The sequence below is a fragment of the Solea solea genome, chromosome 14 (genome assembly GCF_958295425.1).
Source record: "Solea solea chromosome 14, fSolSol10.1, whole genome shotgun sequence".
Classification (NCBI taxonomy): domain Eukaryota; kingdom Metazoa; phylum Chordata; class Actinopteri; order Pleuronectiformes; family Soleidae; genus Solea; species Solea solea.
The window spans coordinates 10,429,560-10,457,290 of record NC_081147.1 but is presented as its reverse complement, the minus strand read 5'-3'; the positions used below and the strand labels follow the sequence as shown (position 1 = coordinate 10,457,290).

Here is a 27,731-nt window from a genome sequence, read left to right as displayed (position 1 = left end):
GAGAGAGACAGATTGCTCTGAGAGAGGACGACGAGAGCTTACAATATATATCTGCAAATTAAGGAGGATGGCTGAATTACGAGGTAGAAAATGATGGTATTTGAAAATCTGCACACAGAGGTGGAAGAAAAGAAAGATAAGAGAAGTCTAAACGTCTCTGTGGGCCTTTGTTGGTGCGTTGTTCCAAAACATAATCACACTTAGACTAAACCATTATAAACACTTGAGGAAGTTCATCAATATTCATTCTCATTTACCTCATATTTATTTTTCCATATGTAATGTATGTATGTGTCATATATATATATATATATATATATATATATATATATATATATACATATATATATATTGCTTCATACACCCACTCACCACTTCAACTGTGTTGAACTACCTCAGCCTATTAATACAAAGCGATAGAGAGAAACACCAGAGGTGCTCGTATATCTTGCTAATATTATCTGTCTGTTAAATGTACAGTTAGTCCATTCAATGCAGGACTGGAGCCAGTAGCCACTTAGCTTAGCAAAGAGACACAGCCCAGTGTGGTTCAGTCCAAATGTGAAAAACCAACCTCCCTCTACACCTCACGTATGAGCATGGTGCAGTGATTTCAATGTAACAATGATAACAAGAGTGTTATTGCTCCTATAACAGAATGGAGTTGTATTGATATTGTTATCCCTTAATCTGTGACAGATTGCTTTCATTAAAAAAAGATAAATAAATAAACATTGTTGTTGACATTCATTTCATGTATTTACAAACTTGTTTTAATAGTAAAAGACTACATACCTCATCAAAGGTAAACAACAATGGTTCTTTGAAAGCAGTTATGATCCATAATATTTATAAGACAAATGAAATGCAATTAATGTGATGCTAAAGGTGTTCTACACACACACACACACGCACACGCAGACACACACTTAAAGGTCCAGTGTGTAAAATTGAAGCTCCACGATTTCATTAGGCAAATTTTGAAGATAAGAACAATTATACTTCCTTTTTTATCCATTTTGGATCATCGTGTTTTTTACAAAACCCCTCAATGATCATATCTTTTGAGTTTTAATGCTAAGTGAAGGCTACATAGCTTCTCCAACACACTTAGAAGGGAAATATGAGACAAATGATATTTAGCTGCAACAGGCAACTTCACCAAATTAGACTACGGCACTTATATAGCTTAATTTACAAATCCTTTCTTGGTTTGCTGCCAGACTATTTATCCTCCTACATGTCACACAAACAGTTAAGTCAGAGCCTGCGCCTCCCAGGCCTTCAGTTCATTTAGTGTTTCCTCAGAACATACTGAGATGTGCAGAAAAAAACGTTTTCGTACTCCTGCTCCTTCAACCTGGAGTACGTTACAGCAGCATCAAAGCTATCCAGCTCGATCCCACTAGGGGATTTATAACTTATTTTAAGACCATTAGAGGAAGACTATTTGGAAACCTGTTCCTGTTTTAAGTATGTTTATCAGCTTTTACTTGACACTTTAACTTGAATGAATTGTATGAATATACCATATTGTGTTATTGTTCACTGTATACCAATACATATGAAAACAAACAGCTTTGTGTGTATTTGTTTATGTATATTATATTATATATTATATTGTCATCACAATGTGCACAACTTCATTTCATGTGCCATGATTTTCTGTTATTGTGAAGCGCTAATGTTGAGATGTATTTGTTCAGGTGTGGGAGGTTCATTTCATACTAAGCCCAGTCAATTGTGTGCAGTGTAGAAAGTGCAAATTGAAGTGGATATGTTTCGTTGTGAATATTAATGCACGATGCAAAATTTGAGCATTGGCCCCTTCACATTCATGCAGAAGCATCCAAGCGCAACACTGCACAGACAAAATATACAAAAGAGGCTTTTCCTGCAAACAAATATGATACTACCTTGCTTCCAGTGAATGATGAATTACTGCACTAGTTTAACAGACATGCCCATAATGGGTATTTGATGGCGTTTCAGTGCAAATGGGGACAGTTGAAAGCACTGCAATATTGCACAATATTTTAAAACCTGTTATGCGCTGCAGATAGCTGTAGATGAAACTGAAAGTGAGAGGAAATGGTTGTAATGAGCTGTGCCCCTGCTACTGCAAAGATGTTCCTTTCTACACCTGAGGAGAGAAAACAGCTCTGAGGCAGAGTGACACGTACTGTAGCTCTCATCTGTCATCGCACACCTCAGACCTAATAAAGCAGAAATCTGTTCAGTAGGGTTTGCTGTGTTTAAACTTTTGAGCATTTTCTCTGGGAGCCTTTTATCCCAGCAGGTGATATGCATATGAGACATTTTACTGTGACAAGAGGAACACCCGACAAAAACACGTGCACATACAATATGCATGTGCTCACACTAACACAATCTAATACATATTCCATCAAATAATATCCACCAGGAGACTCAGCAGGACTGGGACAAGAGAGGGGACAGAAGGGGGAAGAACAACAAGGCAGATGTTTTTGGCAGGACAAACAGGAGAAGTAATAGAATGGAATAGACAATCTGCCAGGAAGACATAAGTGACAGAGGTAAGAAAGAGAAAAAGAGACAGAAAATGATAGATGATGTTGGAGTGTCACCTCCGTCATTGTCTGTTCCATCACTGCAGTCAGTTTCCATGACAACGCTGCATCCAGGCCCACTCCATCCGGCCTGGCAGACGCAACGCCAACCGCTCTGCTCCAGGGTACAGCGTCCATGCCCACTGCACAACCCTGGACAGCCATCTGAGGAGGTGTGTCGCACGCACACACACACACACACACGCAGAGAGAGAGAGAGACATTTTTGGTATTTGTAGGCATATTAGAGAAGCAAAATTTGAAATTTATATCCTGAATTAAGATAAATTACCTTTCACTACTACGTCCAAGTCATGAGTAACTGTGGAGAAATATGTGAGAGTTGGGTGTAAATGGAAATTATTCCAACAAGAGAAAAAGCTTTAATTACCCATGTAATCATATATCAAAATATCACAAGGACAAATTAAACACTCGTACACACACACACACACACACACACACACACACACACACAGCCCACCAATGTTACAGTGCTCTCCCTCCCAACCGGGCTGGCAGATGCAGGTCCCGTCATGGCATTGGCCATGTTCTTCGCAGCGAGGATGGCATGCTCGCTGGTCACACGCGGCGCCAATCCAGCCCTCCTCACACTGGCACTGGCCCTCTGAGCAAACACCGTGGCTGCCACATGGCACTGGGCACAGTTCTGCCAAACAAGTGGGCGGGGACATACGTGAGAAGAAAGGCGAGGATGTGTGAGAGGAAGAGCGAACGAGAGGGAGGGGAACAGATGGAGGCATTGAGCTTTGAAAGAAAGGAAAAGGTAAAAAGGAGCCACAGGGGACACTGAGAGAAGGAAAAAAAAGTTTTTAAATTCTGAATTGGGGGTGAGCCATTGGATTTGTGTGAGAAAAAGAGAAGCAATAGAAGAGGGTGATAACCTCAAAAACTAATACTGTGTATTTTCTCACGATACACAATTTTCCCACCTCTAATGGCTGAGCTCCCTGTAGGAAAAGAAGAGTGAATAGACTCATAATAACAGACAAATGATTGGTATTTGCACTGCATATTCAAACTACAGGGACTCTATTAGTCCAATGATATTTTGATCAGATTTGGTGAGCGTGTTAATACCCTTTCTTTTTCCTTCATCTCTCCATCAGTGTCTCTGTCAGGTTTCTCTTTTCCCTCCCTCTCTCTTGCAACATCCCTTTAAAAGTCTTTGCTCCTTTTTTATCCCTGTCTATTTCCTTTTCTGTGCCCCGCTCACCATCTAACGCACAGAGGCAAAGCCTCATCCATCAGTAAAGAGAGCAAAGTGCTTGAGGCACACAAAGACTACTTATCCAGCTGCTGTAAAAAAGTTATTTCAATTTAAATATACATAGCATGGAGAGGGAGGAAAAAGTGGATTAAAGTTCGGGTTTTCAGCTCTCTATTAGAATTACATTAGCTTAGCTATGCTTCAACAAGACCAGGATGTAGAATACCTTAGTCCTTTTGAGTGAAAGCCCAGCAGGTAGTAGAGAGACCAACACATCTCAGATATTCAGCCACGGTCTATCATTATCATGGGATATATCACTGTAATATGGCATGCACGCACCTGAGAGTGGGAGCTCATGCCAAATGCCTTTAAATCATTGGGGTGCATGGTAAAGCATACTTCCACAAACCAGCACTGAGTAAGAGTGGAGGGGACAGAGGAAAGTCAGTCTTGCAGTAGCTATTTTCTTCTCTGACAGCTTACGCTGCAAGGACAAGGACACTTTTCTTACTGTGCACCACAGAATTCTGCACTTTATAATTTAGGACTGACACTACATCGGCTTTTCTTTTAAATCAGTGAAGAATCGCTGTCTTTTAAACAAGACTAGGGCCAAACTAATTTGAATTACTTATTTTAGAATTACCATACAGGTAAATAGATATGAAACAAGCATGAGAAAGCTCGAAAACTAAAGTTGCATCACAGTAAAATGAAAATGTGTGGGTTTTTTTTTTACTTAGTGTGCCATATATAAATGCTCAGTAAACTGAGTGGTTGTGTTGGGGTGGGGTTGGGTGTGTGTCATGAGGGGAAATCTCATTTACGGCGTGAAGAGAATGCAAGATTTCAGCCTCATGCCAATCAAATCCCCAGGAACTAGTATCTGGCAAGACCATGCGAGCTACGAGTAATGTGCAGTTGTAATTCTTTTTTTTTCCTGTGAGCATGAATAGTAATCCTCAGGTCGTACCAGTGTAGCAGTCTGGTCCCGTCCAGTTGGGCTGGCAGGCGCAGGTGTCTGACTCGGGGAGATAGGTGCCATGTCCCGAACACTGTTCTTGACAGGCTGGCAGCTGTTCGTCACAGCTCACTCCTGCCCAGCCTGCTGAGCACACACACTCGCCGCGGACACACACGCCGTGTCCGCCACACTGAGGGTCTATACAGTCCACTGCAGAGAAGAGGGGGAGAAGCAATAATGAGTCAGAGGTGAGGGGAGGGAGTGAAAGGGTGGCATGGGAGGAAGTGAAAGTGTGTGTGTGTGTGGGGGGTGCGAGGGGGAGTTGTGGGGGTTGAGGAGGGGCTGTCTCATTATAATCATCAGTTCACCGAGTATGAAAGCAGTGTTCTTTGCATCCCATCCAGGAGTTAACCACCCTAGCTACAATCCCTGTTTCTGTTCCACAACATTACACTTCATAGGACACTTAGAGCTGAGGCTTTGATAAGGGGTGAAATGGCTTGATTGTGTGTGTGTGTGTGTGTGTGTGTGTCTCTAATGGTGGTCAGCACTACACCACGTTAGTGAGTGTAATTACAGCTCTGAGCACTGAGCCAAAGCACAGCATAGCTCGGCTCAGCTCAGCTCAGTTTAGCTCTGCTCCACCCTGCTGCTCAAGGTCAAACACCTGACTCAGTCTCTATAGGCCCAGATAGTGGGGACAACAGCAGGGCGGTCTATAGGACAGCTGTGTCATCAAGTTATGTTCAAATGTAACATCATGAGGGTTTTAAGTGTGTTTTTGCTCATTTGTTACGTGGCTTTACAAGCAGATGATTTGACAAATAGAAACAGTACATTTAAAATGTTGTCACTACACTGATACATAAACAAAGATAAAAAGATAAATACAAATCACCAGAAAATGACCACTGAGTTAGACAGTGGTTGGTCCATCCAAAACGATTAAAACCATCACCAGCACCATTTTGTAAATTGTAGTATTTTTCTCTCTCTTATATTTCTGATAGGGTTTAATTAACAACCTTTTACAACCAAGGGTGATATTAACAGAACAGATTATGTGGCCTTGGAGGTACCAAATTAGCTGTACGCGACAGGAGCTCTGATATTTTTGCTGTATTGGCTGTGAGCAGTGCCCGTCTGTAACAGTAGGTAAGTGTCTTGCTTTTGCTTTTGTGTCGTTCACATGGACAAAGGGAGCGTCTGCTGTGGAAATACTGCAGTGTTTCACAGAGTTGTGTTTGCTTTTGGTGAAAGATCATTTTCACTGACTAAGTGACTGACTGACTGACTGACTGACCGACTGACCGACCGACTGACTGACTGACCGACTGACTGACTGACTGACTGACAGACTGACTGACCGACCGACTGACTGACTGACTAACAGCCTTGTCCATCAAAGACATCGTGGCTAAGAAGAAAAACACTTCTGGTCTTTGCAAAGAGCCGTGATGTATGTTTATTTACATAGAGAGCGAAGTAAATGAGATCTGATCACAAGTAGTCACTGGAGACACGCGTGGGGATGCATTCTAATGCCAGGTGTGAACCTAAGTACTTAAACCTCTCCATTTATGATCAGATTAGCTGAGATGCAAGTCAGTACCAGCAGTGAGCAGGGCTTATACACGGTGCAATTCTTTGAAAACATTTGATGCAAATGCTGCATTTATTGTTTATTGACTGACAGACTTGACTGCTTTTTGATTTGGTTTCAAATGTTTTGTGAAACTGAACTGACACTGGTATACGCAGAATGGATTGAAGATGAGTCTCTCTGTTATCGCTCATACACAAGCATGAAAAATGTTAGTGGTGATTAGGGGGTTTCATTTTCTGAATTAACCGAAGGAAAACTTGATCTGCCACTGATGATGACGGGCTGTGGAACTTTTGTTCTGCTTAACTGGTGTTAATTCAGGAACTACAGTCTGAACTGGAACGTGCTGGTGTGAAATGTTACATTTTATTTAATAACTATGTGGGATCTTCTTCAATTTTGTCATTTGGTCTCATCTCAGGGCCTCACGGTTGCGGCAAGAAGACCCGGGTTCGCGACCCGGTTGGAACAAGGGCCTTTCTGTATGGAGTTTGCATGTTCTCGCCGTGTGTGCGTGGGTTTTCTCTGGGTTCTCTGGTTTTCCTCCCACAGTCCAAAAACATGCAATATGGGGATTAAGAGGTAGAAAATGGATGAATGGATGCCATTAATATAATAAGTGGAGCATTTTTACTCTGGTGTGACTCGCAGAGGTGTGTGTCTCTGCTGTATAACATCTTACCTTGTTCACAGTTCACCCCTTTGTAGGCAGGACTGCATATGCATATTCCCTGGATGCAGGAGCCGTGGTTGGAGCAGGTGGGGTCGATACACTGACCTTCCTCCACATTACACTCTGCCCCCTTCCACCCCGTCAGGCACACACACCTTCCTTTTTCATAAACGCCGTTGCCGCTGCACAACACGGGGCACGAGTCTGCAACAGGACAAACAAAGATTACACCCACACACTCAGAAGTACACAAATGCAAACACACACACACACACACACACACACACTGTTCTGCAGTATATTAGCTGGTAGACCGCAGTAACCTACCGTGAGTGGGGCTACGCTCTCTTATCTCAGCTGCAGCGCGGATTCAGCAAATCCTCAAGCAGCCTTTGTCTCCCTCTTTTCCTCTCGCTTCTCCCTCTCTCACGCACACACACACACATATATAAAATCTCCAGCATATCCCTCATGCTGTTTCAATTTACTCAAGCACCACCTGAGCCTGGCTACCACGGCAACCCAGAAATGGTAGCAAATCCCCCCCAATGTCACCTCATTCGCTTTGAACAGGCCGTGAAAACAATCGTGAAAACTGAAGATTAGGAAAGAGAGCATTAGGGGTTTATAGCATGAGTGTGGAAAGCAGAGCGATCTCCACGCATAGATGGAGAGCTGTGGTTAACGTAATGACAGCAAGGTACAATAAAGTCTCTGAGTGTCTGATGATGCCCTGAGAGTTACACCCCTCCTCCTCATTACAGCGGGGGAAGTGATGGCAGCATGAGACTTCAAATGCAGTCGAAAGATGATCCAGAACCAATGTCTTTTTTTTACTGGGATAATTCAAAAGACTCGGTGCATTCATGCATGTGGGCATGTGCGTGTTTGATCCTTTGTTAATTCTAACACTCTGCACTGCGAAAATGGGAAAGGAAAATTAGAAAAAATGAGACGCAAGTATGAATAAATAATGAGCGTAAATAAATCACCGGGTGTGATATCACATCACCTGTTTTTACACAATGAGACAGATGCAACCACAGTTGTATTACAAAGTAGAGAGGGACAGAGAGAACAAAAAATAAGCAGAGGAGAGAGAACAGAGTGCACATGATGAAGTGGCAGAGAGAAACCACTAGGGAAGAGCGATGGAAATGAAGCTCATTCATTTTGGTTTCTTCAACTCTGCTAATTCTCAAGCTTTGCTAAATGTGTTGTCGCTGAAACTCAAAAGCTCCTGCAGAGGTTTCACATTTAAAAAGTAGAGGAAATAATGGGGGGAGTCCAGTGAGCCACTGAAAGGTTTTTCATGTGAACCCTTTGTGCAGGAAATGGTGGGTTTTAGGCACCGTAGTTAGACTGGGGCCAAATGTTTTAATTGTACAAAAACCAACAATTTAATTAAAACAATTGACCTGAAAGTTCAAGTTCTGATGTTGAAAAATACAATATAGTTTTAATTAAATGATGGAATTATCTTCAATCAGCTATTAATTAATAACACATTGTAGAGGGTGAAGAGTATTCCATTATGACAATGTGAAACATGTTTTAAAAATCCAAATCCAAAATCTCTAATTGACAAAACATTTAGACCCTGAACTCGAAACAAAAAATGGATCTTCTTGGGTGATTGTGTAGAACATCTGTGAACATCTGTGTTTGGGCATTTATCCCGTTCTTTTTAACAGATCCTCTAAACTAATTTTCAGTTCTCTCCACAGATGTGCTCTGTGAAAGTATGTCTATGATTTGAATGAATGACTCAAGGACAAGGACAGTGACTTGGACCAAAGACATTTCAGCATTGTCTTGCTGAGGGTTTTTCTTCTCTCTCCTCTAAGCTTCATTGTGCCTAAACCACGCACACAAACATCCGAGGCACAAAGCTGTGATTCCTCAATATGTTCTTACCTAAACTTCTTACCTAAGATCTGAGTCATTCTTCCGTATGGTCACAGTTATGTAAAATTCTTCATCCCCCCTGTTTCCATGTTGGCTGGACCATTCACAGTCTCATATGGACAAGACCAAGTTCTACCATCTCACCAGAGGGATCCTGAAGCTCTATTAGTGACCACTGGGTTTTTGTTGACCTGGCCAAGGATTGTTTCTCGCCTATTTACTTTGGCTGGACTCCCAACTGTAGGACGAAGAGTGGTGGTTTCAAACGCCCTCCATTTCACAATGATTGAGGCCACCATGCTCCAGGGAACACTCAGAGCTTTAGAAATGGTTTCATACCTTGGATTTAATGGGTTGATTTTCATCCTGATATGCTGTGTGAATTGTGTATAACCTTTGGAAACTTTGTCCAATCAGTTCAGTTAGCCACAGGTGGACTCCATTTCTAGACACGTCTCAAGGACAATTAAAGCGAAGCTATAAATATCTGCACTAGATGCTTAATAATCCATAAAGCTAGCGAATACTCCCCTGCACATGCACCAATACCCAAACTTCAGGTTGAGTATTGCTTGCAGTCCCCACAGAAAGTAAATAAATACATTATATTAAGTGGACTATATTAAGAGGAAAAAAAAACACTGTGTATATTTCTTAATTTCTTACCTTTGGCACAGTCAGGACCCAAGAATCCAGAAAAACAGTGGCAGTGTCCAGCCACACACTCTCCCTTTCCATTACAGCCTGTGGAGCAACCGTCCATTGAGTCTGCAGAACCACAGACATTCACGAATCAGAAACAAACAAACAGACAGAGAGAGAGAGAAAAAAAAAACTTGGAAATATTCCACATGTAACTCCATAAACTGGCATGGCCCTCTGTTATTGAATGAGAGATCTGATAAGCAATGGATGGCTCCCCAGACACTGGGGCTATATTAGATTAGTCTGATCCAGCTGCTATCACTCTCTGGGGAATGGCCAAGCACTCACTTACACTCAGTAGCACTAAGCACATTATACTGCATTACAGGTTGGAAACACACTGTGTGCAAATTTACAAACATCAAGGCTTAATAAACAAACTGTTTACAAGGGCGCACTTCGGAACACAATTGAACAACATAAAATCTGACATTGTGAGTGCACAAGTTAGTGGAGAATGGTTGATACTGTGTCATTACAGTAGCTGCACTGTCTCAGGATCAATGCGATGCTTGTTCTACTCGCGCTCTGTCTCATCTAGATATGAGTGTTTTTATCATATCCTTCTGTAGACTTTCAGCGTTTCATCCTTTTCTGCCACCAAACTGCAATTAGCCGCGTTCGTTTTTTGCCGTCTCCTTCTCTGCCATTGATATGTCCATCATGTCCGATCATTCTCTGACTACAGACAGTGTGGAGAAAGACAGATTTAGAGGAGGGCGCACATTTATGCTTTTAGAGCATTATATAAACCTGCTGAGCTCTGTCGGCTCTGCTGGAGATGCAAGATTCTTGAGTCGTGAGCACACAAGAATCTTGGCCGGCAGAGTTAGGGATCTGAGCTGTGCTACTGGCTGTCTTGCGCCCGGCGAGCTTTATCTGAGCTAGATAGAGTAATTAAAATGGATGTCAGGAATGTCATCCTTTATTTGACCCTGTGCTGTCCTGCTCGGCTCCTCCGTACAGACATCAGCTGCAGAGTCAAACCACTGCAGTCCCCTGGCACGCTCTGTTCGGGGAGCATGGATGACAAATCTGTCAGTCTCATGGCTTGGGTGAACACACACATACACACACATTTACAAACATGCACACAAAGTTATTATGTGATACGCGCCTTGAGGCACGTGTGACAAATGCTAATGAGAGAGGCCCTGCCAGTAGCCGGCAGCACAGCGTTATCCTCCATAGCAGCGCATCACTACAGAAACCAAAGTAATTTTCACCTCCATCACCTGTCATCGTCACACTGATGGAGTGAAGGAGTGGCAATCATCTTCTCTCCCACACAGTAAGGTGAACTCACAAACCTTTTCCCATGAGTGTCTCGTTCTCGTCCGTGGAAAAAAACAACAACAACAACAAAACAACGACTAACAAATGCAAGTGTGGTATCTGGCGGCTACAATGAACAAAACATTACACTCACATCGGGGATGTGAGGAATCCATCAGAACGTTTATTGAGCTGTCACGGTGATATAAGCTCTGCATATTTCAGGTCGATGTCTTAACTATAAAAATCTGCAGGCAATTAACAGGTAATATATGAAGAGCAATAGAGCCATGCCTTTATTTGTTACAGTATATAGTGTCTGTGTGTGTGTGTGTGTGTGTGTCACCCACTCAGCTCTTTCCACCGACTAAAGCATTTCCAGTTAGAAATCACTCATGCCATAAGTTATTGCAGTTAAATGCTATTATAAAAATGAGTGCTTCCAGCCAAGTGATCTGATTGGTCAAATAAGCATTCCAATTGTACTTTATGAGGCTGTAAACTTTGAGCCATGCTTTATGACCCTTGGCCTTTATGAACTAAGAAGGAAATGGCTGCTCAGCGAACTAGAAATATGTACATGTAGTAGCCACTCAAACAGCATTTCTGTTTATTCTACATGTGTAAAACAAAAGAAACCTTCCTGATATATCCATGAAACCGCTTCATAGTTTGTTGGCCATTGTGTAAGAAATACACCGTTCAAGATGGCATGAAATGACAGCTGAATTATAGAAATATGCATAATTAATAGTGCTATAGAGGAAGCACAGCTCTGCCTGGGTACAGGAACAGAATCAAAGGAGAGGAGGCTGCAGTGGACGTGGCAAAATGGCAGAAATCATTAAGCAGGTGCTTTTGAAGATCACAGGTAAAACCTGGCAACAGTGGCGGAGGTGAATAAAAAAAGGTTTTTACCAACATCTGCTGTGACAAAATGAAAAAAAAAAAGATAAAAAAATTAAATCAGCATTCATATAATGATGATATTCTTTCCTTTCACCCAGCTCTTGTATGTGACCTATTTATGCCCGACAGTGACAATCACTGAGAAATGACTGTACGCACATAACCATATATTACAGTATGTATTGTATATCAGCAATGTGCCGCCAATTTTCTGTCTTACTCAGCAGCATCATAAAGATGTAACTGAGATCTGTGTGAGTGCGCGTGTGTGTGTGTGTGTGTGTGAGAGAGAGTGTTACCTCTTCAGGACCTCCTCTGGTTTAAACACTGACTTTGTCAGGACCAGTATAGTCGTCATGGAGACCAAAAGCTGGTTTCTGAGGAACTGGTTAAGGTAACGGTTAGGAATTATCTATTTGTGGTTAAGATTAGGCATAACACTTTGTTTTAGGCTGTCCACATGAATGGAAGTCAATGCAGTGGTCTAAGAATAGCTGTGCAAAGCAAACCTGTGTGTGTCCGTGTCCGTATGTGTGTGTGTGTGTGTGTGTGTGGGCGGGCGTGCATTTGAACAGATGACAGCTCTTCTGACGATACATGAGAGTTAGCAGCTGACCAAACATACAAGCTTTGAACGCTCTTTTTACTTTAATCAAGCTGATCATTACTGCAATTGTCAGTGACAGTGTTTTTCTGCCTCATATAATCACAAACACTACAACCTGGTTTACATACAGGATGCTCCCTGGTTGTGAAACAGGCCCAGTTTTGTGCACTTGTTCATGTATTGTTTTCATTGTGCTGTCATATTTTCTTCCTTTTTATACTCTATACGATATTGATTTTACTTTATTTGATGTATTTATTTTATTTATTTATTTTATGATGGTCCTCTGCTATTCTCTTATTTATACTTTCTTTGTTGTATCTAGTTACTATTGGCTGCGGAACAGCTCAATTTCCCGACAGAGATCATCTCATTTCCCCCTCATCTCCCCACAAAGCTCCACTGTGAGTCTCCAGCACTGTCTCTTATTAGAATTTATTGTACTGTAGCTCGACGGCTTGGATTTTCTGCCTCCGAAACAAAGCAGTGCCTGTCCGTAACCCTCGTTAGAGGTGTAAATGGGCAGTGAAATGAACTTTGACACGGACCCATTAATAACATTTTCCTCTCTCAAGCTGCATCACTTCATTAAAAACGTCCGATGGCCTTCAGAAAAACCTTAGCAGACTAAAAGCTGCTATTCTGAGGCCATCTGTTGTGATTACATTTGTTTTTGATTATTCATGACACGGAAATGAGAAAACAGGAAAGTTAACTTTTCGTACTTTTTCACGTTTGGCTCCAATATGTTTGACTCAAAATAGGTCTGGTGTTTCCCAGACTTTTAAGACAGCACATGTGTCAACACGTGTTTGACAGCTCTGTAATAAAGTCTGTTTTGTGGTTACGTGCTGCCAGTTGTTAAATAAAAGATGCTGTCAATACAATAACAAAAGACGTCTCCGGTACAATGATTTATAACTACAAAGCTCTGTATGGACACACGTTTTCTTATACACACATGTTTTCAATTACGGAGCTGGAGAATCCTGGTTATTTACTAATACAAAACAAGAAAAGAAAAAAAAAAAACATAATGCAGGAACCATTTAAGATCAATAGGAACAAAAAACAAATAATTCCCTGGAGTACTTAGTACTTCTACAAATATATGTGATTATAACATACTGTATGCTTTGTAATTGCACCCCAGCCCTCGCCCTAATGTGATTGCGCTACTAGAATTCCAAATACTTTTTTTCCCCCTATTTGAACACTGTATTTTCTTAAGGACCATTGGACAAAGTGGGAGTGAGGAAACTGCCCTGGTAATTACCCACTTGTCTATATTCAGCCACATACTCTTGCATTATTCACATCCTTCAATTTACACTGGCATCCATGTGTGTCATAGCAATGAGCTACAGTTAGCAAACCCTGTCATTACGACAGGAGCTGTCCTCCCCGTTCTAGCAGCTGTCTCCTGCCAAGCTAAGCTCACTCTCATTGGAGGAAAAGTTTCACTCAGATGTCAGCGAGTCTCATATAAACACTTTTCACAGCTATGTTTTCCGCACGTCAACAGATGGAAGGGGAAAAGGGACAAGAGGGTGAAGAGACCCTGAGGCGCAAGCACTGATATCTACTCAATCTTCAGTGGAGCACTTTGAATTTGCACTCATTTGTACAAAAGCTGCTACACAAATACATTTTATATGACTGATTGTTTTTCGCTGAACACCGTAGAGCGGCGTTCACTTATGCTGCTCCCTGGTCATGGAATAACCTTCAGAACACATTAAAACTTAATGACTTTGTCTCCCTGAGTGAGTTCAAAACACTGACGAAAAACTGTGTAACTGCAGTGTAATTGCTATTCCTACGCTGGACTTAGGGTTGGATATTTGTGGTCCGTTGTCAATTTTAAATGTGTTGTTTTGATTTGTTCTGTTTTTGGTGAGTTACCTTGGCCAGATATTCTTAACCAAATGGAAGAAAGGACAAAAGGAAGACAGGTGTTACCTCTAAAGGCGTGAGCTTTTAAAGCTTCATTTTCCTCACCTATAGGACTGCTGTGGAGCAACACTTGCTCCAGGTTGCGTCCATCATTGTACAAAGCGAGGTGCCAGGTGCCGGGGTCCATGTACTCGATGAAGCCTGTTTCTTGGAGGCCACTCAGCAGCAGGCCTTTGGGAGCTTTGGCAGTTGAGACGGGATCAGTCAAGGATCTAGGCAGCGCCTTTCCATCCAGCAGTTTCACAAAGTCGAACTGAAAACAATCACAAAACAACAATTACATTCAGGTGGAAGGAGCGAGACGGAACTCACAAATCCTGCATAAATGCGATGGAAATTTGAAAGCCAAACATTGTGCAGTGGAGTGTGGCTGCTGTTGCTGCTGCTGCTGCTGCTGCTGCGTGAACATTGTGAAACTGGCAATTGGATGTTATCGGAACACTGCCTACATACAAATAGTTGGGGAATAGCATTATAAAGTATGCGGGTATGTGCACAACATTATCGCAAAGAATCGAAGGGAAATGGTTATCTATGACAGCTCAGTCCACCAGCAGACAAGCTCCGCAGCAGTCGGTTTGATAACTCCATGTGCTGCTAATAGTATGGGCAGACTCTACCACCCAGGTTTTCAAATGCACCAGACTATTATTTGATCTCTCTCAACCTTTCTGCGCTTTTTTTTCCTTCACCCTCCTTAACTTCCCTCGACACTCTTGCCTCTCTCTCCTTTCCTCCTCATCCTCAGACCTCCTTGAACTAGCAAGCACTCGCTGAGGTTTATTCCCCCTGAGGGCTGTGTGTCACACTAGTGTCAAAAACAGCTAATTAGTCCTCTTCATGCAGGCGAGTGCAGGGGTGCACTGATGTTAAAAAGGAGACAACTATGTGTGCTTCACACTGCTGTTCTACACTCTGTAGATTGCATGTGTGTGTGTGTGTGTGTGTATTGTTTGTGGGAGTGGTTCAGTGGAGTAAAACAGAGATGGCCTTTTCCTTTTGCATCCATGCTTTGTGGCTTCTCTGCCCAATTGGAAAAAAATGTTTTTTAGGTGGCAAGTACATTTTGTACCTCAGTGAACACCTGGTAAAATCAGTCTTGTTTATCTGTCAAGTCTCAGCAAGTAAAACCTCTGTTGCCATCATCATTTACCCTGCATTTTAACACCACTGAACTCACAATTTAATTGTTCTTATTTGCATATTTTCTGCTACTGTTGTCAGAACAAGTATAAAACAGTGATTTGTTCATGGCTCATAAATGCTATCTGTTAAACAAGCAGACAGCAGTCCCTGCTCTGCTGGGATGTCGATCACGCATAAATACACCTTATTGACACCTGTCTTGTCTCCGGCTTCACTCATATTTAACAATGAGTCATCACAGATAAGGTTTACAAGCAGTTTTTTCCTGCTTAACTGAAGCCCTGACTTGTGAGTGGAGAAAGTAAGATTATAATTAGATTAGATAAAGTCGTTACTTTACATTAATCCTCAACAGCAAAACGTCATACTCGACAAATCGTTATCGTCACTGACCAAATCTTCAGCAAAAGTGAATCTGCAATAAACCAGTTCTAATTTTCAGATTTGGTGAAAGTGAGCATGCTGGGAAAACTGCACAAGATGGATTTAGATTATCATACATTCTATCATACATGTGCTTAGATCCCGTGTTGCATGGCAACATTCCCGCGCTGCACACAGGAAGTGACTCCTTTTATGTCAAAGCAGACCAAGGGCAACATAAACATTGTGCTATGACAGATTAACAAATAATGCGACATAAATAACATACATTGATGTTACATTTACATTTTTTCTGCTTACAAAAATCAAATAGAGTCAGAATAACAATTAGCGGCAACAAAAGTTATGCACTGCAGCTTTGAATTAATAATTTTTCTACCTAATATAATTTAAAAAATTAAAATAACCCTTGGCAAAATGGAGAATATGCATGAGGATATTCATCCTCTGGGGTGTATAGTGCAAGGCCACAGTCGAAAAACACTGCATTAGCGTAGATGAAAGGCCACAGCAAGCAGCAAAAGCGGTGCATTAGTGTGGATGTGACCTGGAGTAGCTGAAGCAAATAAGCCCATCTGGATAAACAGCATGCTACAACAGGAGCCTCCTTTACCTGAGTGTGTGTAGGTGGTATGTTCCTGCGTCCGTAGATCCCCAGAAGAGCATTGTGTGAGAGAGAGAGGTTGAACTTGATGTAGGTTGGATGGTGCACGGTCATATGAAACCTCCAGAAAAGTCCTGGTGGGATTGCCTGGCTCTGCTGGGTACCGACGTCGACCTCGCCGCGGTCGATGGCTCGGCCTCGCACCCACTTCTCTGCGGGCAGAAAGCACGGACAGGTGATATCGCTGAGTAACTGATTTATCAAGGTCGACGGGGAGTTCTATTCAGTATCAGAGGGAGCAATTAATAACCAACTTGATGTCCTCAGACATTAGTGTGATCAGCAGCCGCCAAAGCAGACCCTGCTTTGGCAATCCTCTAGATAGGCTCTGCATGAAAATGAACTGCTTTAGAAAGGAAGTGTTTTGTCTGGGAGCCGTCTACAGGGGCTTTGTCGTGAGCTATATTAGCATCTCCTAACAAGAGAGGAAGAGTGTGTACGTGTTAGTGTGAGTTTGAAAGGAAACACAGAGAGGTTGATGACAAAAAGTGTAGAGGGCACACGCACACACACACGTGCACACACACACACACACACAGACACAGATAGTGTCCTGAGTGAGAGCTGGTCTTTGTGTGTGAAGAGAATAGGTCTTTCCAGCAGTCCCTGGCCATCAGCTCCTCTCCTCTCCATAAGCCTTTATCAACGAGCAGGCCGAGGTCTTTTGTGAGGCGGAGCAGGAATGGCTTTCGTGCTCTCTTTGTGTCTGCCTTTATGGAGAAATATATCTCTGCTTCTAAACTAAGATGGAGGAAATATGGTGACAGAGGGGAGCCAGCCGATCGTTATGGCCACAAAGGCAGAAGAACAGTTAGGGGCAGATTCATGGACGAGGCTGCTCGCTCTCAATCTATAATGCCAACAGCTTTACCACTCCATTATGGCGACGGCACGCACACCTACAGGCTAGCGGCCGTATATCACATGTTCTGTCACAGAGGTACGGAGGCAGAGAGTGCCGGCCCGTGGAGCTCCTATTTTCTTTGTCACTGTGGTTAGTCTGTTGTAGCACTGGTCGCTCTAACTCCTTTACTTTGAAAACAAAAATTGCTCATCAACTACTTGATGGTTAATGGGTTTTTTCCTGTTTTTTTTTTTTTTTTTGATGTAATGTTTCAGAAAAGATCCTGTTGACTGTTTTCGTAGCATCACCCTGAATTGGACTCCATCAGCTTAGAGCAATTTACACAAACAGCCACATTTTAAAGAGCTGGTCTCCCAGTTTTCAAATGAACTTGGATTCACGTGGATCTGGCTGTAGATGTTTTAACTAAATTAAACTGCCATGCTTTATTGCTGGATATCGTATGGTGTATATTTAGACAACACATCATTTTTTTTTTATGAATATAACGATATACTATGCCTATATAAATGTTACTGTGATTTTGTTATCGTCCTTTTGTCTGCCTGTAACCATAATGAACGTGCTGCTGCCTGTCTTGGCCAGTATCCTCTTGTAAAAGAGATTTTTAATCTCAATGGGGCTTTTCTGATTAAATAAAGGTTATAATAATAATAAAAATGTTACCACACTGCTATTAGCATTTGGCTCAAAGCACCAATGAGCCCAATTACATTTTCATAGAGTTGGTAGCATGGCTGTGGACCCTTAGTCTTTTTAGATATTGACTAGAAAGCAGAGACACATTTAAAGGGAGGTTTGGGATTCATTAATGATAAGTGTGAATGGATACAGTCATCAAACCTTTTACCTAAAGCACTGTGGTTTGCTTGCACCTACTGCTTTTTCTAATCTCCTCATCTTCAATTACACAGTTTTATGTTAAATAGCAAAGGTCATGAACTTATACCAACTCATCCAGCAAATACAGCTCAACAGTCATTAGCGCTCTTTTAAATAGTTCTTTAATTAACATCTACCCTCAAAAAATGTCAAACATCATCCTAATAAAAGCCATTTTATCTACGATCTCCTTTATATTTCGCTTCTGTCGACGATGGGATTGAAAAAGATGTTTGATAAATAAATGAAGTGAATGAACTCGACTGAGCTGTGAGAAGAGAGAGATGAGAAAAGTGAGAGGGAAAACAACACCAAAAAAAGCAGAGTTTAAAAATAGTTTGTAGTGAAAAAGAAAATAGAGAAACAATAAATTATTCCTGCACCTTCCTATGAAAGCACTACCAATCAGAATAAAGGCAGAACGCGTGGCAGAACTAAGGTAGACATTCAAGCAATCCTGCCTGAATGTGCCTCAGCCGTCTTTTCCTTTAAATGCTAATGCCACGCCACAAAATATAAAGGCCAGTGGAGGGATGGATGTCCCAAGGAAAGCTGCCTTTTATTCAACACTAGATGAATTGGACATGAATAGGGCATGGCAGTTGGCAGCACACTGGCGGGCAGACAGGCGTGCAGGCGGGCCGGTGAGCGGCTGACTGGCAGACTGGCTGGTATATGAGCATAGACGTCTTTTTGATGCTAATTACTGTATGGCGCCTTTTGGAGTCTGATGCAACACGGGGACAGAAAGCTGCGCTTAGGCCATGTGTGAGGATGGGCAGTGGGTTGAAAGACATGGGGGCGGTGGGGGTCTTGAAGAAAAGAGGATGGAAAAAGGAGACGGAAGAGGGAAGATGAGAGGACCATGACCAAAGAGGGGTTGGTTGCATCAAGTTACAGCTTCTAATGCAAGAAAGTAAAAAAAAAAAAAAAGTAGAATACCAGAGTGGAATAATATTGCCACCCGGGTAGAAAGAGGGATTACGGTGTTTTGGGAGTCGTGCAGAAACACATGGATCACATGGCTGCTCCAGGCCTCCCAAGCTGCTCAGATTACTGCTGTCAATCATTGTGTTCCACTAACACTGTAGCCCGATGTACTGTATCTCAGCACAAAACCTGAAACCACTTTTTGGAAATATCCTTCACATCTCTGTTTCTTCCTATTAGGCAGGCAGAAGGAAAATGCACTTTAAAAAAGCCACTGTGGAGAAAGAGGTAAGATTCCTTCACACCTTGTTATCTTGGGGCATTAATAAGGGAAAAGCAGCTTGAAATTCACACTTGCTATCAGTTACTTAATGAAAATAAAAATAAATGGCTTGAATCTCCTCTTGTGCTTTCCATCATTAGTTGGCAGGGGAAGCAATCTGTAAGCAGAAAATGTGTTAAGGTTTCTTTCAAATGTTTAGCTCGTTTTAAAGAGAGCGATCAAAGTGTTGCATGGCTTGTTCATGTCTGCCATTAAGCACAACTTGCCTAGTGGGCAGCTCTGCTCATAACCAACACACTGTACGGTATAATAATCACGCTGCCTCACCCAATTACAGCAGTGCGGCAACGTGGTCTACACATAACACTGCTAATGCCCTCACTGACCATATTCACCCACAGTCCAGACGACAATGTTCCGTGTTAAATTAGTCCTTGAAAGGTTTCTTTGCTCCAGGACATCTGGACTTTAGATTGGCTTACATTTGCAATCTTGACTTGTCCCGTTTTTAATGACTAGCAGAGACCTCCACACCGTCAGCCTCCATCCTGCATAGAACCTGTGTGTTCTCGTAGTTTGAGTGAGTTTGGTTGACCATCTGTTTTTATGTCTATGATGTGTCTAGTACGTGAGTGCACCGGGCCAAAGAAGGAGATGAGCTACATTAGGACTTAGAATACAAGGTCTAATTAATTTTCCCTGCCTACGGGTTATTCAGGTAAAACAATTACACCTGTAATCTATTTTCAACAGAACAAAACTGTCTTTGCAATTAATGTTATTATCCTTTAGCTTCTAATGAAGCAGAGAACACACTGAAAGTGCAGCCCGGGCCTTGGTGAAGGGACATGTCTGGGGGGACTGTGTGTGTGTGTGTGTGTGTGGAGAATGAGTTGGAGCGATACTGAAACATAGGCCTGTGCGTGAACCGTACATTGGTTCAGACAACATTAATAGTGTTCCAAATGCAAAAGAGATTGAGTTTGCCGCAGGATGAATAAAAATATCACAATGGGCAAGGTCCCTATAATTACTTGGATTCAATTAAGGGCCTTTTGAGCAGGTGGCTTAATAAGCTTTCAGCCTCTTCTCTCCACTGTGCAGCCTAATGAGTGTCAGTCAGAGTCAGGAGAAGATAATGCTCTTGGCCTCAGGGCCTTCCATTACTCTCTCGCCGTCACCTTCTACCATCGGGCCCCCGGCTACGTCCGTGACAGACATGTCTGACTGTTCACAAACTCATTCAGTGCATGTCACTTTGAGCGCACTTACATTGTTACAGGTGTAATATGTATTATATAAATTGACACATGGAGAAAGCACTTGTGAGGCTTTTTATTGCTCTCTTCTCAGCAGGTGCTAATTTAGATTGGGTAGAGGACTGGAAGGAGGGAAAAGGGACTTGGTCGATATTCATGCTGCTTATTTTAATCTAGACATGAATCCATACTTTTAGTTTTTTAACTCCCTTAACAGTTTATATTTATGTAACTCAAGGCAGTGAAGGTAGCACTTGAAGGCACTGAAAAATATCTGCTTTATTTAACTCACATAACTAATCAGGTGTTTCTGCTGTCAGACAGCTTTTTGTTTTGTCCTTCACATGTTTGGTCTGTGAGCCTGATCCTTATCTTTCCTTTTGCTTCTGTGGATGCTGAGTATTTGAAATGAAGGCTTTAAAAAAACATTAAATGATGTTCCCTGCTGACGAGGGACAAAAACACACAAAACAACGCGAGCTGAAACAGTCAATCTGTGTGGAGGGATGAGGAGACAACACATTTCTACATGAGGAAATTTCAATTTCACATTCCCATCATGTGTTTAGCATTATTATTGTGATAGAGGTTTGTCACCTTTTAATTTCCTGTATTTCAGCTTTGTAAATGAAAACCTTTAGAGAATAGACGATCAATAGTCACAATGATAAAAGTGTACTCATGTGTGAGAGATTTACGAAGAAGAAACACAAATATAAACATTTGATTTGCTGACTCCCATATCATGACCGTGGTGTGTGTGGACTGCACCGTCATATTGGACGTTGTTTTACTGCAAGTTTTAATTGCTTCTTGCTTGGCTGTTGGTGGATGATCTGGTATTATTGGTATAACAGAGGATTAACAGAATTTTTTTTTTTTTTTTAAAAGCAACCTTGTGTAACAGTGCTGCTTGTTGCTACCCTTTTAATTATTTATTTCATTTTTGTTTTATTTTGTGTGTGATTTAAAATAGAGGAACATATCACACACAAGTCAGACTAAAACAAAGTTTACACAAACAATACATTACAGTATTATTTGCAACCTAATTTTCCTGACTTGAGCGTTTGAGGGAAATGTTACTTATAATTTGCATTTATTAATTACAGTTGTCTGATATTGAAAATACACAACATTAATTGGATACACACAACATAACGGTGTCGTAAGTTTCTTTGAAGGTTGCCGTTTGAAAAATCACATTTAATCTCCTCGGCAACATTTGGGCGAGACGTTTTGGATGCCAGCAGAATAACACACGGCCGTGATGCTGCTGCTGCTGATGCTGCCGATGCTGCTGAGCTTTCTGGACTTGAGGCGCTCAAGCAGGGGGGTTCACTAAATGATCTATATGCTCTGTATGTGTGTCAGTGCATGTGTGTAAGATTGTATCCCAGCGTGAGAAAATCAATGAGACCAGTGTAATAGGAACCAGTTCATCAGCATTTGCACACATGCACAAGCACTAACACATACGAACACTCTTCTCTCCCACACACAGTCACACACAGTCACACACACACACACTGCTCCCACATACTGTAGGTACATACAATATACACACTTTCTTACACTTCTGCACAAACGCACACTGCCTCCCTCTGTTCCACTCTCTCTGCACGCAGTCTAGAATATTGATGTGCTCTTTAAGAGCCCTTCTCTCTGTCTGTGTCACATTCCATCCATCTACATACCATTTTCCAACCATACTATCAGACTGAGTGGAAACAATCCAGCACTAACGCTTCTTTTATACAGTGGTTTATACTAATAATCACACGGGCTCAGATGGCATTGCACAACCCCCACGTTTCATCATCTTCACGTTATAATGAGGCAATATGGCCCTCTACTCTGTCAGTTTCTATGATTACACATCATTAATATATTCCTTGTTCCATGTTGAGTGAAATATTATTCCCAAACTCTGCTGTACTTCATCAAGGAAGGGAATCCACTGACAGAAATGTTCATCTCTTGGCATTTCTACTTTCATCTACACCAAAGGAATATCTCTCTCTCTCTCTCTCTCTCTCTCTCTCTCTCGCTGTGTGTGTGTGTGTGTGTGTGTGTATACTTGTATTTGTAACCTCTTTACCTTTTCTGGCATAAAAAACTGACCGTGTAATAGGTTTAAGAGACTAATATTTGAATTGTGGTTCGGTTAAGGTTATGTTAAGGAATGAAAGGTCATCAATTCAGTGTCCTTAAAAGGATAGCTGCCTGAACCTGTGTGTGTGTGTGTGTGTGTGTTCTTGTATTTGTGGCTTTGTGAGGACCGATACATCGCGTAAACCTTACAGGACACTTTGGCTGTTCCTCGCTCCTTTTAAGGGCTTTTTTGGGGGTTAAGACGTATGTGTGTGTATGTGTGTGCATGTTTGTATGCATGCATGTCCACTTGTAAAAACAGAGGAAAGAGAGAGGTGCTAGACTCCGAGGTTGATAATCACGGGAAGAATGTAGAACTAATGAGAGTCTTTTATGTGTGGAGAACCAAGCAGTGCTCCTGGTGATCTCTCAAACCTGCAGGAGAGATCGCACAAAGAACATAAAACACAGAGTGCACAGCTTAATAAGACACTAGCCTTACACAGATGACAACATGTCAATTAGTATCTAGTGTCTGGCTGAAATAACCTTAAGGAGGTAGATTTGAAATCCTGCTGCTTCAGGTCCTGATTCCAGCACAGAGCCAGCAAATCAAACGGAGAGTCTATCTTTATGGCACTGAAGTTGACATAAAAACAACAACACTAAAAATACATGAACAAGAATACGCGAGGATTACTACCTTCCAATCATCCCAGCAAGTGTGTTTCATCTCTCCCTACTGTGTCATCAGTTTATTTCAAAGCAAGCAGAAACTGATAACTATCCTCCAATCATTCTCCTCAGCTATCTTTATGCGCCCGCTTTTATGATGTTACTTGTCTTTACAGCTGTGCCATAAAAAATAAAAATAATTCATTCTAAAAGAAAAAGCTCATCTTCCTTTTTGTGTTTAGTTTTTCCTTTTGTGGACAAACGTAGTGAAATTAGCTCAGGAAATGTCGGTGTCAACAGTTGATGCCGGAGGTGCTTATCATTATGATCAACATCTGAAACGTCCCTCAAGGAGAGTGGTATCCATCAGTCATTCTTCCCTCCTTCCATCACTCACCCTTCTCCCCCCCACGTGTCATGTTTTTATCCTTCCTGTTCCCTGCAGCCTCCTCTCACCAGCCTTTGCCATGTAATCTAGGGGATTGTTTGGTCTCTTGGTGTGAGAGGTGATGGCTATAGCAGGATGAGCGTGATAATCTGCCACACTGGATTACCGCCTAATCTCTAATCTCTCTGGCCCTCCTTTGCCTGGGGACCACCTCCACCCGTGCCAATTTTATTAATCTGAGTCCCCGCGGCAACGGCTTTGCTTTGACCATTTTGATTTCCCCGCTTTCATCAAGGATATAAAGCAAAAAGCAGTACGAAACAATAGATTGTTGTGATGCAACACATGAAACTTGAATTCTGCGACCCCTTCGTGCACTACTGAAGGATTTAGCTACTGATGTTTGTTAATCCGCAGAATGTGAGGATTCATCAAGAACAGTTGCTTTAGGGATGTCCCACATTAACAAAATTGCAGTGGGTTGCAGTTTGGTTTGCATTCTCTGGGTAAATGCTGAACATGGGCTTCAACAGCATTCCGTGTAATATCCATCAGAGTCAGAGTAAGCATGAAGGTTGCTGTGTCCTGCTGACTCCCTGACCTGGAACACTCACAATTAATGTCCCGTATCATGAGGTTAAATTGGTGTTAGTAATTCCACTGGCTAGTTGAGAGACAGCTGAGTAGAGGAAGGCTATTCTAGTCACGTATCTGCTAAGAGCGAACATGATTAACCAATTACCTTGCCTTTCTGATAAATGAGTAACCAGTTCAGGGCTGATCCCTGCACTGATGTCTGTCACCGTGTTGAAACATTGTGACAGGTGTGGTATGCATACGAGGCAGGATGCTAATGCTATGGAAATTGATTGGAACTCATGCCCATGGATACACAGTCAATCTCAACATGTTCCAATCATAATGCTGAAATCCTAGTTTTCTCATCTTGCTGCTTTTTAGTCAATAAGTCGATAGTTGTGCCTCCATTAAATCCAGAAGCAAACGAGTCAACGAGAGTACGATTGTTGACGCTTTTTTAATTTCATTAAATGAACAAAAATAGAAAGACTGTAATGTAATGTTCACGTACAGTGGGGTCATGTCCAGTATGTTCATGATTTATCACAAAGTGCACTATAAAATCTCTAAGCCTTAATCGCGGTGAATGCGAGCAGATTAAGCATTATCTGGTTTATTCCATAATCTTGAAATGCTTTGAAATCAAGCACTGACTGCATCAATTCACAGTAAAGCTTATGAACCCTCTTATGACCATCATGATAATCAGGCTTTGATTTTAGAATTGTCAAAAAATGTTCAATGACTGAGTGCTTCTGCACCTTAAATAATAAATAAATTTGACTTTATTCTGAGGGCTACCGTAATGATAATATAGGCGCAAAGCTCTATTTCTCTATTTCTCTGGTATCCATCCATCCATCCATCCATCTTCTACCACTTTATCCAAGTATGGGGGATCCATAGTTTTAGAATGTCCAGATTACAAACAGTCTAGGAGTTACGGTAATTACACATGTACGTACGCATGCCAAGTAACAGAAGGGTTAATGCATAAAACGGAAAAGATGTAGTGTTCACAGTCTGAGAGCTTTATGTTTTAATTATTCTATGGAGAGTAAAATATTGCAATATTAAGATACACAATCATTAACATGAGCAAACCAAGAGATGTTTGCAACATGTTGTCTGTGAGCTCAAACTCAATCAGATGAATTCAGTAAGCAATTGCTCACGGAAGCTGCAGTGCTTTGTTTGCATACATCACATCCTGGATTCAAATCCTGTGTCAGTAACAGGTCTCAGGTTTTTGGATCCCATTTTTTTGTTGAGTGGACTTTTTCTGCAAATGCAGCAGAACCTGGAACATTTTAACCCACACAGTTCCTTGTCAAATCATGGCACCTATATTATCCAGCAACTGTTTTGGCCAGTCTGGCTTCATGTGAGTTTTGCTCCTACAGTTAATGTAGCCTCGAGCTGCGAGCCTCGAGCACAGAAGACGAGCGGGATACAGAGGACTGGCAATCACATGTATTTCTAACTCCACACCCCCAGATCTATTTCATTTTCAAAATGTTAGACCTCAGCCTCAACCAACACTGCCTCAAGACATCATTTGCTGCAACTTATCAGATTTTGTGAAGCTCTTCTTATTTGGCTCCAAGGCCTTTCTGTGGCTCCAGAGGACTTTTTTCACATGTTCAGTAGTACTCCCTAAAATGTGTAAACACACTTTGATGTGTAAAATGACTGGATTCAAGATTTAAACTCAGATTTTATTGAAGAAGAAAGTACAACCATGTAAAAATGTTGTACAGATGTACTCATGTTTAAGATGGATTAAAGGATAATCTTTTTAATCTAAGACTTATTTACACCTCATTTATATCAATAATATAATAATAATCGCTAATAATTGCTTCAATAATGCAAAGATACATAATAAAAGCAGTTGAATGAACGGTCACTGATTTTTACTAAATCACAAACCCCTGTTTACTGATGAGCACATCTTGTAGGTGCTTTACTGTGTGTCTGTGTATTTGACCAACGCACCTTTGTCACCAACGTGTGTGTTTTCAGGGTTGAGTGTGTCCAGCAGCTGGATTGAGGTGGTCGGTCGGGTTTTGCCGTGGTCCTCCAGCTGATGGTCCGCCGAGCTCAGGCCGTTCTCGTACAGCTGGCTCTCACCGTGCCGCAGATGCCAGGTCAGACCCAACAGGTGGACCGCTGCACACCCACAGACACACAACACACAGCAACAGCCGAGGGGGGAAAGGAAGAGCAGATAGAGGAAAAAAAATCAATATTCAAAGCATGCATATGGGTGTGTCTGAATGTTCTTTAATGCCTATCTTAAAGCCCTGGCTCGGTTTATGTGGCTATTAGTGCCAGGGCAAGACAATGCACAATTACACTAAGAACACGTGTACACACACACACACACGCGCTCTCGTCCACTATGTGCATGTACACGCACACACACATAAACAGTGAATGTGACAGAGGTGGGCAATTATGGCAGATCTTCAGAGCCTGAGCCCAGGGCTGATATTAAAGCACTAACACAGTCTTTTATGCATGACTAATGATGCTTTGAAAGCTGCTGCCGATTCACAATCCATATGGGCCTTTTAAATAACAAAGGGTTTGGGAGGATACCGGATTCCCCTCCCACTCATAAAACTGTTTACTAGGACAACAATCCAACATGCTGTTAAATAAAAACAACAAACACCTGCCCATTAAGGAAATTAATTAGCAGCTTGCAAGGTCTTTCAATAAAATGTTCATTAAAACATTCACCTTGCTCTGACCAGTCACAGGGCTCCATTCATGTGGGAAAGTTCTCCAACGCCGCTTTAGATTTGACTAATCTATGAACGTTATGTCTCTGCTGATCAGAGGAACAAAGCAATTGGAGTAAATTGTTGCGGGTTTTTTTTTTTTTTTCTCATTTGACACATTGAGAACATCAAACAAAAGCAAAGACTCACATCACAAAGTTACTATGCGCTGGTGGCAGTCAGAGGATGGCTGCTGCATTAAGATCAAGGTAAGGAACTTCTAACGACTTCAAACATTTTCACTGTCTGTCTTCTGTCTGTCGACTGATTGCCATCAGCCACAAAAAAGCACCTGACACGCTCTTGCACAAAATGGCTGCTTCGAAAAACAAATTCACAGTTACACACACACACACGTGTATTAT

General features: G+C 41.8%; 1 protein-coding gene across 1 annotated transcript in view; it reads right to left on the bottom strand.

Moving 5' to 3' along the window:
* Positions 1-27,731, bottom strand: part of tenm1 (teneurin transmembrane protein 1) — a 172,656-nt gene that overhangs the window by 66,678 nt on the left and 78,247 nt on the right. The window contains exons 6-14 of the mRNA XM_058649610.1: positions 26,576-26,749; positions 16,572-16,774; positions 14,474-14,681; positions 9,643-9,744; positions 7,078-7,272; positions 4,799-4,999; positions 3,076-3,261; positions 2,884-2,913; positions 2,610-2,756 (exon numbers count right to left, since the gene is read on the bottom strand). Coding sequence (XP_058505593.1) covers positions 2,610-2,756; positions 2,884-2,913; positions 3,076-3,261; positions 4,799-4,999; positions 7,078-7,272; positions 9,643-9,744; positions 14,474-14,681; positions 16,572-16,774; positions 26,576-26,749 — 1,446 coding nt within the window. The remainder of the gene's footprint in view (positions 1-2,609; positions 2,757-2,883; positions 2,914-3,075; positions 3,262-4,798; positions 5,000-7,077; positions 7,273-9,642; positions 9,745-14,473; positions 14,682-16,571; positions 16,775-26,575; positions 26,750-27,731) is intronic.